At 34.8% G+C, this 15,280-nt stretch overlaps 1 protein-coding gene across 1 annotated transcript in view; it reads right to left on the bottom strand.

Moving 5' to 3' along the window:
* The window catches only part of LOC111086360 (cubilin-like), a gene marked incomplete at its 3' end in the record, with an annotated part of 47,048 nt that overhangs the window by 17,215 nt on the left and 14,553 nt on the right, over nucleotides 1–15,280 (bottom strand). The window contains exon 5 of the mRNA XM_022388919.1: nucleotides 2,426–2,892. Coding sequence (XP_022244627.1) covers nucleotides 2,426–2,892 — 467 coding nt within the window. The remainder of the gene's footprint in view (nucleotides 1–2,425; nucleotides 2,893–15,280) is intronic.

The raw sequence follows: 15,280 nt of genomic DNA, 5'->3' as shown, positions 1-15,280 counted from the left end.
CCGATAAATAAACTTATAATGTTATTCTACGACCTAACATCAAACCTTTTTTAAAAAACTTTGATAAGCTTTTAATATTCTGTTGTACAAAATGATTAGTAAAGTATATTTTCATTCCCCTTTTGTTGTTACTTCTTGTTTCATACAGCAATTGTAGTGACTTGATCACTGAGTTTTGCAGCTCTCTGCCGCAGGCAGACTGTTTGTCGTCGAGTGAATAATGCGCATGCGTGGTTTTTCTTGGGGAAACATTCCAACTACGCATGCTTATGCAGCAGGTTTTCGGTCAGAAATCGTAACGGTCGTACATACAAACAAGCAGAATAATAGTATAGATATTACATCCAAGTGAACAATGTTTGGCTTGCATAGGAAAAGAAAACGAAACAAATAGCAATCATACGTAGTTTACGTTTCATTTGTTTATTTTTTGCACTTGGAATAATTTGTGATATACATCAGAGTCAAAATAGTAAGATAACTGAAAATAACGTATTTTATAAGCAATATAAAGACAAAAGCATAAGAACCAAGAAACAAACACCCGTATCCTACTCAGCGCCAAGCTTAACCTCTTGGACACGTAAACAACACGAAAGATTAAAACTGCCATTGACGACCAGAATCACAACAATGTAAATTAGCGCTGTAAAAATAAATTATTATATTTCCAAGAAAAGAATGTTTTCGAATCTAAAAATTGTTGTTAGGTCTAGATGGGTTTTGTAACTTTATACCATCTTGCTTTAAGAGTATCTGTCCTGAGAAATGGCTATGAGTTACCTCCCTTCCAGTTGCTATTAAGTCCACCCGTCGTGCAGTGTATTGACGAATACTCGGGAATTCACTGTGAACCAAATATATAAGTGTTAATAACATAGCCTATGATGCCATGGCTCGTATCTATGGTAACATGTTACTGTATTACCATAGATATATCGTTCTTATAGATTGTAATTAACTCCTCCTAATGTTGAGTCAATCGCCTTAGTTTTAATAAGGTGTAGTTATTCAATGTGAACAGTATTTTCAGTTGTTATTATCCTCTATCACAGTTAGATGTAAAACTTTACTGAATGGATTCAAAGTACAGATGGCGTTCTGCTGAAAACCAAGCATTTAATTGGTAGCTTTAATATATATTATATAATGGCATGTTTATAGAGTACCGAAGTGTTACGTTACGATACCAATATGCGCGCTGGTGCTAAACAAACTACACGTGGTTGGCTTCATAGGTACAACTGCAATGAAAATCAACAGTCAGAGCGAAAAACTTGTTCATTTTTAGATTTCCCAAAGGAGAAAAAGAAAGGAAGAGATGGATTAGGTTAATAAGGTAAAATTTTACCTGTAGTCGTATGTTTATATCCAAACTTTTCCATCACTTTTATCAAAGTCACGGCATGTCAAACTAAAGCAATACAAGATTTTCCACATTTCCCTGTCTACTGACAGATTATTAATAAATCTAGGCCTAAGGTAGTACCTTTGTATGGCAATAATTATCTCAGTCGCCTATGAGTTTCTTCCTTTCACCCTCTTCATGAAGAATCGAACGCAATATAATAATTATAAATAAATAAATATAATTGATGTTACATCAGAGGATTTATTTGAGCGCTATTATTCATTCTCGAATAAATTAAACAACTTCACGTTTTGGTGATATATTACCAGTTTCTAATGTTTATGAATAAAATATTCAGGAAATAACAAATATGTTCAGTAAATTCTTCCGAACAAATAATAAAAAAAAACAGTTTAGAACCAATGGTGACGTAAACATGACGCCATCCTTTCGGCACTCTATAGTTAAAACTAAAATCACAATTAATGAATATTGCATAGTATTCTGAAGAACTTTATAAAGCATATACACTTTTCATAAAACACTTGACAATCTGAATTATTATCACTATCAGAGCTTGTTCAAAAATAAAAAAAGTGCATTTTTCCAGAGTAAACACCAGATGTAAAATATTATTTATCAATGACTCAGAAACTTATAATACTAAATGACAAGCTTACTATGTCTTTGCTGGGGTGTCAGTTTTTACAGACTGGAAAGGGCTGATAAAACAAAGCTTTCATAGTTTCAATGTTTTGAATGCATGAAATATTACTTTATTTAATTAAACAATAGTAATGCATATATTAATCTGCAGAACGAATGCCTTGATATTGAGCAAATTTTTTCAGCTCCTACTTTTAAACTGTTCTAGAAGAAGGGATTATTTCTATCCGATGTATAAAGTGGACTATATGCAGGTTGAGGAGGTCAGCTTATCTGGATAGTTGTAAACAAAACAAAAATCACGGTATTTACAACTCCTACCAACTATAATGATAATTTGTAATAAAGTTCTGTGACGTATATATATATATAAGCATATTAGGTTATCGGACTTAACTAGTTACTCACACATTTCAAGGGTTACGTTAAATCCTCTTCCTCCATGTCTGCTTGTGAACAACTCCAAAGTTAGATTGCTGTCATAAGACAAGACCTGGTATCCTGGTGGGAAAACGCTAGTGTTGCCACACAGAACTATGGATCTCGGAAATCGTCCTGATTCCAAGGTAACTTTCACGTAATCTCGTTTACAGCTAGTACTTCCTTCTGAAATTCCCACGTCGATATCGAAGAATGTCAAAAGGATTTTTTTTCGTGGAGCTCGAAACTGAGCTACGCAGTGAAGATTGGGAAGATAACCTTCTGGATAATTATTGCTAATATAAATTGTTTTATGTGTTACAGTTATATGTTGTATTTCTAGACAAGCACTAATATCAACAGCTTTCCAAGTAGCCTGGAACCCAGTGGCCGTGACGGAGTAGTCTGATCGAAAAGTCAGGAAAGCTGTGCTGTTGTCAGAAAAGAAAATAAATCTGAAAAAAAAAGATATATATATATATATATATTTAACATTAGAGTCAAAATTATTTTAGTACTACTTTGGGCTACAAAACTTTTAAAGAACATTTTATACGTCAGTAATAAATCATTCAAACAGAAAAAATCGAACAATCTAATTAGTGTTCTAGAAAAGCTTGATATGATTTTATTGATATACAGTAGGTGCAGATGAGTTCACGACCATAAAGGGAAGAAGACAGAGCTGAGAATAAAAAATCAGAATATCCGAATAAGCAATGTCATACTTGTTTCGAATTGAATCTTAAAATAGTTTTGAGATCAAAAGCCAACACATATTGTATGAAGCACAATCAGCATGCAAAGCATACTAATGCTACGGGGTCTGGGGGCATGTCCCACGGAAAATTTATAAAAAAATAGGTCCTATGAAATTCAGTCTGGAAGTAATTTTGCATGAAGTATAGCTTAAACGATTGTATGACTGTTCACATAAAGTTCACAAACATTCAATGAAAAATCAACAAATCATCATTCTACATGTATGTTTTATTATAGTAAAGTACTGAACTATCTAGATACAGAGTAGTTATTAACTGTTAAATTATATTAGTGATTTAAACAACTCTGTACAACAGTAGTATATTAGCTATTTCAATCATATACGTACATGTATGTACTACTGAAGTAACATGTTAGCATGCTCCATTCTTCTGGTTTTTTTTTCAACAAATAACTTACATATAGTTTGAATGTTGATAGCAGTGTCACTATGACTTTGTATTAAAGCTAGAGCACTCAGTCTTTCTTCGGTTTGTGTACACCTCAGGTAATTATTCAACCGGCGAAGAGCAGATGCCGAACGTTCACACGAACATAAACTTGGTGGCAGTATGGCTAAACGTTTCTATAACATAAAGGTATTGGGTACACTAAAGCACGCTTTTAAGCAGTCAGCCAGTATCTGGAGCCTGTTCTTGAAAGGTATAGGAGGATATCTTGTCTTCCATCGATGAAGTTTCATCAAAGACATCTTCCCTGTAAAAATCTACAGCCTGTCTGATATCAGAGATAGAAAATACTTCTGTGAGTCTTGATGGCATAAGTTTCTGAAATGATGCTGCTTTCTTTAGATGTGTATCAAATCTGGAGAAAAATTTACTGATAATGTGGTAAAGGAAAGGAATGGTTACCGTTTTCTTAAAGTAATCTCCATATAACTATATTCTGCATTTGCACGTTGGACTTATCATTGACTAACTCGTGGCATGCTAACATTAATATTGTATATTTTTTGCAATATTACTGTTGTGCTTGAAGATACGATGTGTATAATCATCTACGTTCACTCTTAGTGAAGTCAGTTCTTTACAACATTGTTCTATTAGGGAAATACTAAAAACTGTCTCGGCTTGAACCTTGCATACTTACAGAAGCTTCTTTCAAATGGTAAATGGAACGTTGTAAGGATGTTAAATAAAAAATGAATTCTAATGATTCCAGTATTTTTAGATAAGCCATAGCATTTTTCTTATCTTCAGCAGTCCAATTGTCATAAACATGTCAAAATTACCGTATCCCTACTAAATAATATCACATATGAGAAGTACGAATGGATGAAATAAACATAATATTTTCCAACCTTCAACGTTCTCAACCCAGCGTGTAATGCTTACATTCAGTATTGGAAGATGTGATGAAGCTGCTCTATGCTGGATGCCCTTTTGAGAAAATGCCTTTCAAATTTGTAAGTAAGGATTTAATCCAAATAGTTATTCCTTCAACTTAATCGATACAATTTCGTAATGGTGGAACTGAACATGAATATATAACAGCAAGATTAAGTGAGTGACCCGCACAATGGCTGTAGAAGGCCTTGCTTTGCATATCTCGAATATGTTTTTGACACCAGATCTTTCACCAGCTATGGTGGATGCTCCATAATATCCTTTACCATGTAATTCATTTTCAGACAATCCAATATCAGTCAATATCTTTGTACTTGCACACACAGTGTCTGTTGCTCTGACATATTACCTAATTTGGTAATGATATCAATACTACTGGATGAAGGATATTCATTGAAAGCCTTCAAAGCATCAGAAGCCTAAATAGAATCACGATAATGAATAAGCTTAGAATGGTTGCATAAAGTATCACTAATTTTTACCCTGTTGTTAAATGATTTGTTGACAAGTACTACTTTATCACTTCGACTATGCACTGGAAGAAGGGTAGCACAAGGACCACAAAATGCCTTCCGATTACTAGATACCATGGATATTTTTCAAGCCAAGTTATATTAAACTTGTGATAATACTCATGAGAAAATTTTTTGTGGTGTCACATGCTTTGATCGTCATGTGCCTGTCCTTTTCTTTTGCTGGCAAAAAACTTTCATATATTGCTGCAATCAGTTTCACACATATACTTCATTCTGTTCACTAAGAAATGTTAAGGTCTAACTTATATAAATTTTTTCTGTGTAATCTTACTGCTATATAGTGGGTAATTTTAAATGGGTTTAAGATTAGTACAGTTTTCAGCTTCATCCTTGTACAAAAAATGAAAAAAAAAATAAATATGCTGAAATCTCAAACCCACAATTCTTTGTAGTTCTATTTCAGTGACACAACGAAGGTTGCTTATGCTCAAAACCACGTGTAGCTGTATAGACATAGGAGCATTATTTTTTGGATAATTTATATAGCATGGCTGTCTTATTGAGTTATTTTAGAAGTTAAAATTTATGGCAAGTTTGTTTACATAAATATTTACGAATCGTATGTTGTGTAGTGTGTACGTTCAATTGTTATGAGTTAGCGATTGTTATTTTGTTGCATCATGGTACTAGAGCTTTCTGAATTTTTTTCGTTCTTTTAATTGCATCAGAATATCTAGTATTGGGTGGAATGTTCTAGACAATTATTTCAAGCTCTGGATAAAACTCTGAAACTAACAGTGTAACAAACATTTGTATACACATTTCATTTGCTTCAATATATTATTTTAAAACAATGGACTGTGTCACTGTTTGTTTATTGTCGAAATTTATTGTCAACAAATCTCAGACACCTACTGTAAAGAATCTGGCCTGCAAAACCTGACAGTATCAATAATGGTTCGAAAATCTCAACAGAAGCCATTGCATGTGAATATTTTAAGCCTAAAAATGCTATAGTTTCATGAGAAGAATGAAGATTATGTAGAAAACGTTAAATACATTAAGCAGCTGTGCTATAACTATATAAGCATAATTTTTTTACCTCACAAAAAATAGGGATTTGGCTGAACCCCTTCGAACCCCCTCCCTATGTTCGTGCATGATTACAAGTCTGTTGTTCGCCAAATAACAATTTTTCATAAAATACTTTTGCTAAAAAGTTCTCTGTGAACTTAATAATCTGTACTGAGTCAGTCTGAGTGAAAAGCGATTTTCATGTTAAGAATATAAATACTTATTTTCTTCTTACAGTTTCATATTAATTTGCATAATTTGTAGAATTTCCTAAACAAATATCAAAAGTTTCTTTCAGTAAAACTTTGTGTTTTACGTGTTAGTTTCTCTACAGTAACATTAATTGTAGTGAAATCAGCAATATAGGATAGAATAAAAATTTAATACAAATAAATCTAAATTACCCTTTTTTTCTTTTCAGAATATCTGGATATTTTAACAGACAATTACACGTATTTGCTTGTAGAGCTTGAACTTTTCACATCTGGTTTCATTTATTTTTATAACTTTACAGCTTTATATGGATCACCTCAGAGTATGCTAAAACCATTTATCACAGCAAGACATCTTTCTACAAATAAGTGATTGAATTATAACCACATCACAAGATGTATGAATGCCAGGATAATGAATATCCTGAGAAATTTATTTATTCAATTTTTTTCATATACGATTTCTTATCTAAGTTAATAAGTTTCTAATTTTTACATATTAGTTACTTTTATAACAATAAATAAAAAATAACCATAAAAATCAAGAAATTCAATACTTATGTTTGGACGTAAACCCTTGGACTTCGATGAGTGAGACACTCTAAACCTACACTTTTTTATAACATTGGTTGTCCCCAATTATTCACGTGTATTTTAAATATTCATTTTATAACAAAAAATTATCATTCTTTCTGTTGGTCATAAGTAAAAAACAACAACAAAACACAATCGTAATTTCTGAGAGAACTGACATTTTTTTTTTTAGATACAGAAATGATAATGATTGAAAGGGATGTGTCAGATGGGTTTGACATTTTTGTTTATACTTCAGTAAAGCAAGAAGATTGGAGTCTTTAATTTATAGTCTGTATTGCGTCAACCTCACAAGCTTCACATTCATCATTAGTAACAGAGAAAGACTGATATGGTGACTGGGTTGTGTCATTAGCAGTATCCGAAAACAAATATATATGGCAATTTTAAAGAAACCACCAGTATATAGCTTTAACATAACATATGATACATAAAATCTATAGTAAATATTCTTGTTTTACTCATCTATATATGGACGAATTATAATATCATGGAATAAAAACAAACTTTGTAATTTAAAACACCAGGCAGATGTATATCACAACACAAGGTAGCTATTCCAATTGGATGTCAAAGGCTATATTAGCTATTAAAGCAGCAAAGTTATGTAGTACTGTACCTTGATCGTCCTTTTCTTTTGCTGGCAAGAAACATTCATATATTGCTGCAACCAGTTTCACATAAAAACTTCATTTTGTTCACTAAGAAATGTTGAAGGTCTAACTTATATATCGTATTCTGTGTAGTCTCATGACCCAGACTCTTACTACTACTATATAGTGGGTCATTTTCGGGACACTACGAAGCTTGCTTGTGCTTAAAACCACGTGTAGCTGTTAGATATACACGACTGTTTCAGTGTAAGTTTAAATCAGCTGTCACATTTAGTTAATTTTAGAAGCAAGAGTTTATAGCAATTTTGTTTATGTAATTGTTTACGAATCATAAATTATGTAGTATGTACGTTCAATTGTTATGAGTTATCAATTGGTATTTTGTTGCATCTTATTACTAGAACTTTCTGAATTTTTATCATTGTTTTAATTGAGTAATATTGCAACAAAATATCTAGTATTGTGTGGAATGTTCTAGACTTCTGTCGGGGTATAAATAAACGTCGAAAGATTATTATTTAGATGTAGACTACATTATTCTGAATTTAGCAATAAAGAGAAGATAATGGAGATTTTTAAAGTGAAATTATCACAGACTGTATTGTAATAACTGAGCAGAGAAGAATAATCCGTCTTGTCAACTGTGTTCTAATGTACTTGAACCAGCCTATGTGGACTTTGACGAGGAAAGAGACAATTATTTATAAATCTGGATACAGCTGTGATAACCAACAGTGTAACAAGCATTTATATGTACCTTTGACTTGTTTTAATATATTATTTGGAAACAGTGGACTGTGCTGCTATGAGTTTATTGCTCAAATCTACCACCAACAAGTCACAGACATCTACTGTAAATAATCCGGCCTACAAAACCTGACAGTATCAATATGGGTTTAGGCTTCGAATTATAAAGTGTCAACAGAAGCCAGTACATGCGACTATTTCAAACGATAAAATGCTAATGCTTCATCAGAACAATGTAGACTATGTAGAAAACGTTAAATACCATAAGTAGATGTGCTATAACTAAACAAGCATAGTATATTGACATCACAAAAATGGTGGTTTGGCCGAACTCCCTCGAACCCTCCTAGCAGTAATTAATTAGATTAATTGCATCAGAGATGGTATTTTTCTTTAATGTTTTTGTGTGACTTATATTTTATTAAGTACAATGTAACTAGACAAGGGCATGAAACCACAAGAAGTATGGTGCATGAATAGTTTAGAAAAATGTGTTTGAAAAGCCTTTGTGGTCCATATAGATATTACAGGTAAAATATTGTGGTTTAGATCTTCTCTTCAGAATGCTATGAGGGAGGGGGTTATACAGTTACTATATAACAAAAAATCTAACTTTACTTTTGCATTTCTCAAAAAAATCAAGGAAATTCCCAGTAAAACATTGTTGTATCTCTGCTAACACGTAACATGGTATAAGTAAATGTACAGTACAATAGAATAAAATTCTAACAAAGTCTTCCAACTCCCTTTAGCGTGGGGTAATCTAACACATTACATTAGAATAAAGATAATCCTTTAACGAAGAAAATGTTACTTTTACATAACTTTTAACAATGCAATTAAACCATTTAACGTGATAAGCGCCTGTGAAAATATCTTATAATAATGACGAAGACCAATGAAAATACCCTTGCACATTGAACTACATGTTAAACGATTTTACAATAAAGAAAAATCCTCAATATAAGCTCCTATTTAGCATAAAATATCCCATGTAAAAGTAACAAACTCTTTAAGCATAGAAATAGTCCAAAATACTTCAAAAGAACATAAATTGATAACAAAATAAGTCCTTTCCACAGAATAATACAAAATCACTTTAACAAATAGAGCATCACAAATAAAAAATACCCTTCTGCAGAAATTAAACACAACAAAACCAAAAACCTTTACAGGAACAAAAAAGTAAAATTATTTACTTCCAAGGGCTTTTGGGACTACTAATTGCTACACAGGCTGAGAACCACGTCTATTTGACTGTTAAAGACAGTAAAACATGGCATCATACACTTGTGGCTGTTTGTGTATGTGCCAAAGCCTGCATGCACCAGCATTATGTTTCTAAACATGTGTTGGTCTGGCATTAACTTGCTGCATAGTAAGGAGTTCTCATACTAGTTTGAGTTCCTCTATTCCTCCTCGTGGAGCTCTTTAGATGTTAGTTTTAGAAGTCAATTACCAGTGGAATCACCTTCATTATGGCTCACCATCATGTAAGCTGAAATGTCTTTTACTTTGACATAGTCCCCAACATCACAACATTCAATGTGTAGATAGGGTCTCACCATGTGGTGAGATAATACACGTACATTTTCATGTTGCATTTCTAGATGATGATGCATGACCATGTAATGTTGTAATTCATCGTTCTATCACCCTTACAGATTTTTAAAGTTCATGAGGCACTCCAGTGACCCTAAGAGTGAGCTATCTGCTATGCAAATATTGTCAGTAGTGCTTCACAAGGACTAAAATTAGAAGCAGTTCTTCCTTTGTTGTGCAGTTTACAACTCACATACATAATCACTCATTCAGTCCCATCATGTTAATTATCCCAGCACTGCTCTGATTCTGCTGTTATTGGCATATGTATCTAGCAAGAACTCAAAGTCCAGTCACAGTCATGGATACACCACCATGGAGCTACCACTAAAGCATGCTTCAATGCCAAGATTGAATGCTTGCACTCTTCAATGCTCTTCAAAGTCTGTGAAAGCAGATATTGATTTCGCAATCTTGGAGAAATTGGCCATGAAGCAATGATAATATAACACAAACCCAAGGAAACTTCAAAATTCTCGTCTTGTCATGAGCTGGTGACAGTTTCAAACTGCTTTGATTTTTGCAGTGACAGTCAAGATGCAGTCTCTACTCATGATATAACCCAGAAATGCTACTTGCATGCACATAAGCACAAACTTCCCAGGTTTTGACTTTAATACCGATCTTTTTATCTATAGCAGAACCATGGACAGGTTTATAACAGAGGACTCAAATGTTTAGCCAATTACTAAGACATTATCCACACAGACATCTCATTCATTGCAGCCCCTTAAGCATAAGTTACACCAGTTTTTCAGAAATGGCCAGAACATTACATATACTGAATGGTATAACTTGGAATTTAAACAGACTATTTGAGTCCTAACAGCTATTTTGATGCTGCTCTCATTATCTAGTTAAAGTTACCAGTATTCAGAGACTAAATCTAAAGTGCTGAACCATTAAGCACCTTTCAGTGTGTCCAGACATCCATCAGTCTGTGGCAGTGGAAAGAAATTAATGGATTTTATTTCATTCACCTGGTGGACGTCAACATAAAACTACTCACGTCATCCTTCTTCTCGACAATCACCACTGGAGCTGACCAAAACGTCTTTGAAAGCTATGATACAATTCTTTAACATCTGTATCTCTGCATTGGATATATCCCTGATACTCTATGGAAGTCGGAAAGGCAGTTGTTTAACTGGACTTGCATTGCCTCTTTCTATGTGGTGGTAATTAACTGTAATACCACCTACCATCTGGTTTCAGAAATAAATTAGATTACTTAATCAGCAGATAAATGAGACAAAGCCACTGTTTTGACTCTAGATTCAAGTGTGCTGATAACCAAGTATTCAATTTTGGATAGGTAAAACTGAACCAATACTTGTGCTACTAGTTTTGGCTACCCCACTTTGTTTCTCTCTGTAATGGCCATTCCAGTGTAAGCTGGACGACAGATCATCGATAATCACAAAGAAACATCAAGACTTCACTTCCACGATGTACAAATTACTCTCTAAGTTATTGCAACTTGCTTTTGAATAAAATGTGTTTCATGTGTTGGTTTTACGGTCCCATTGCACTAGACCTTGTTCATAGTAAGCCACGACACATCATTTATGCACACAGGGATACAATGATTACCTTCACAAGGCATACACATGCATTCCACTGTTCCTCCATTGGGTTTGGATGACTGGCACTGTATGCTTTTCCAACCAAAATTCAGCTCACCTGTTATACAGGCGAAGATGGCATAGCTCCATAGCATGTAAATCCTGAAAATGCTAATGCCAGAATCAAAGTTTGCAACATCTACCTTTGTCTTTAGGTTTGTGTAACGTAGACATGGTCAATGACATGCCTCTCCATTCATAACAGCATACTATTATTCACCAGAATGAAGCAAATGCCTACTGGTCAGATATATAGTTTCAGTTGGAATGCCTGATACACAGCAGTATCCACTAGAGTTATTGCCATTTACGAATCATATATCTTCCCAGACATATACAAAGCACCACCTATCTCTGAGAAGACTGGGCTTATAACCACAATCTGTGGTACAAACTGTCTGTTGTGGCTTACTAAATAAGTGGCCAGATCTAATGTGGGCTCTGCTAGAGTTCTGTAGCTACAGCTACAGTAGTGACAGCTTGCTTTTGGCCTTCCTCTACCTATTATGCAGTCGACCTGGAAAGAGGGTTCCATCTATCTTTGTGCCTGGTAGGATATGAGTAATTTACATGAAAATGCCACAGAGGCCAACAACTAAAGCAGGTTATTTGGTCCTCCTTCAGATGCAATGCCTGGGCAGAGACATCAGTGGCACCAGCTGCAAAACACACATCATGGGATGGTCTGGATAGCCATGCCAATTCATTGGTATCCATCCTGTTTGTACCACAATGTTGGGATGCAATAGTTGTGTTTCTGCTCTTGATGGAGAACACACGCTTGAGCAGGTCATCCTGTGCCGGGAGTTGTAATGACAGCTGCAGCTGTTGGTTTTCTTCTCTCTTGTAATATGTCTGAGGTGACCATCTCGAACGTCATTGCCAGATAAACCACCTCTTTCATATATCTTGTACTCACAGGTAGTGTCTCATGGTATTTCGTGTTTTCTTGTGAATGCCTTGATGACCTTGTCGACAAAGATATACTCGTGATCAGCAGATGCTATTACAGAATAGGTTTTTCTGTGCAATTGGAGTAGCTCATCTGTGAATACACTCAGGTTCTCAGAGAAACCCCTCTTTTGAGCTGTGAACTTGGTTCAGTGGACAGTTTTGTCCCAGTTCCATAGATGAATTTCTGTCAGATGCTCAAAAGCATCAAGGGCCAGACCATCCGACTTGAAGACCAGATTCTGCATTGCCTACTAATAAGACAGTTGGTTCCAGGAAATTACTTGTTTGAAGTGCTTTAAGATTCATCCAAATCCTCTTTGGATCCCCAACTAAACATTAGAGGACAGGCCTGTTTGATCTGCACCACAGTCACACATAATATTGTTGAATCTCTTTTCCTCATGCTCCATCGCAGACTCTGCTGAGTGTCAGTTCACAAACCCAAGGTTACAAAATGATGGGCCATTTATAGTCTTAAGTTGCTCTGTAACCTATGGTTGCCTCAGCACCTTGCCCCATCATTAGGAGGGTTCCTACTACCCCACTGATACAACGCCTTTTAGTTACCGCTGTCCACTAACAGCATCTCACTACTATATCTCGGTTTCACTGGATGCCTTCCTTTGCAGATAAGCTTCCTACCATGTGACCAATGGTTAACCTCATCTGCAAGTGCCAACTGACCCATCTGCTGGTGAAACCGTCCATTTTGATAGCTATGGTACACCAACAGCATCTCACATCTGGTTCTTTCTTTGGCAGGGCACCACCTTTATGCAGAAACTTCCTACTGTTCCCCACCTTCACCAATTCCCTCAGCGAATGCATGATATTTCATCTATTAGTGAAATAGCTCATGTTGATGAAATTCATCCACCGCAAATACCTCAATTTCTTCCTGACTTCTTTCAGTTGTGGATGGTATTTACAAGAGATGGAGCTCTGTGTCTCTAGTTGGCAAATACTTGTGGGCTCTATAGTTCTTGCTCCAATCAGTCTTGGATACCCTTGACAGTACATCAACCTGATAATCTTTGGTAGTTTGTCCATCATTACCTAATGTGGAGAACTTAATGGCTGTTCTGAGTATTTGGACTTGTAAACGCAAGGTAATGGCCATTATGGCCCTTCAAAGCATTGGCAAAAATATTTAATCCAAGAGAGGACTTCCACCATACCTGGCTAATCTTCTTGTAGGCTGCACTTCCTTAGCTCCCAACTCTCCCTCTGGCTTTTACACCCTCCAAGTTGTCCAAAATGTTATTTCCACTATTCAAAAGACTCAGTGTACTTACTAGAATGTTGAAAAGTCTAGTAACACAACCACTCAGAAAAAAAAAACCTCTGCAATTGTGAGATGCACAGTATCGTCAGAAAAATGTTTCCTTCCAACTACTTTCTGTTATTTTTAGGACATTACTTTCCCACTGAGCAACTGTTAGTCCATTCAACAGTAGGTAGGGCACATATTATATCACAGAGTACGGATCAATACTCTGTAAAGTAGTCTCAAAGAAGGAATTAATATTTAAGATAAGAAACTACAATTTTTATTTACAAAACAGAGGAAGACAAATCCAATATGCAAAATGAGCAAACATTTATTGTGGATATGTTGAATTGACAAAAGAGGTTGTTTGTTTGAAGTTAAGCACAAATTTACATAATAAGATACATGTGCTCTGCCCACCACGGGTATCAAAACCCGGTTATCTAGCATTGTAACTCTGCAGACATACCTCTGTGCCACTGGAGGGGGGGGGGGGCTGGCAAAAAGAGAGAAAGGATGAAAAAAGAAACAAATAAGGTTATTTCTCTCACCTTGAATGGAAACCTCCTTCTCAAGTAAGAGAACTAAAAGTTCAGCACTAGATAAAACCATTAGATAAATGCACAACAAATTAAATCTAATTCTCTCTGTTAAGTTAACATTCTACATGCTAAAAAATCATGTTCAGCAAAATCTAGTAAGAATTGAATTTAGACAAAATCTATTACATCCTACGAACTAGCAAACCTTACAAAATCTCCCTAATAAGAGAGAGCTTGGCTTTAAATACCAAAAATGCAATAATACAAATATATCTGGGCTGCTCATGGCAAATATTTTCCACATAACATTAACCCACTCACTCTTGAACACAGGGTCAAGAAAGCAACAGGCCATTATACGATTCGTCAGAAGACAAGACAGTTGCTTACTTAAGGCCATTACGAATGAAGTCACATCTATTTTTTCCTGCAAGAAAGTACACTTAATGAAAAACTAGTGGATCTAGTCCCATGTGCAGCTAAAGTAAAGTTAAAGTTATAGTATTTCTCCACTAAATTAATGGAATGTTTACACAAACACACACATAACCAAATCAATTTGAGTAAAACAAGCTACATTTTCATACATACATTAAACGCACATTGTAAAAATTCCCTAAAGTAAGTCCTTATTAAATTAACCTCCTAATAATGTTATTATGTTCGAAAGGCAAAGTCGAGTTCATTTATCACAGTGAAGTGTGTAAAACCTTAAGATTACTTCTAGTCATTTCTTATTACATACTGTTTATTTTTAATAATGTTTTTTATACACAAATTCGACTTATGGCAACAGTGAATTTATTTACTGTGCTTGTAACATAGTCGAATTCATCCGTTTCTATGTCAGAGTTTCAAACAATTCACGTGATTGGTTCGATGACGAGGAACCCACTTTGAGACTAATAATGGCTGGAGACGGCTTGAATGGGTAATGAAGAAAAACTTTAATATAAGTTTAGCATAACAGCAAATGTACAACTTATGATGACAAAACCTTGTCG

The sequence above is a fragment of the Limulus polyphemus genome, unplaced genomic scaffold (assembly GCF_000517525.1).
Source record: "Limulus polyphemus unplaced genomic scaffold, Limulus_polyphemus-2.1.2 Scaffold1043, whole genome shotgun sequence".
NCBI classification, from domain to species: domain Eukaryota; kingdom Metazoa; phylum Arthropoda; class Merostomata; order Xiphosura; family Limulidae; genus Limulus; species Limulus polyphemus.
This window is presented reverse-complemented; position numbering and strand designations above follow the sequence as displayed.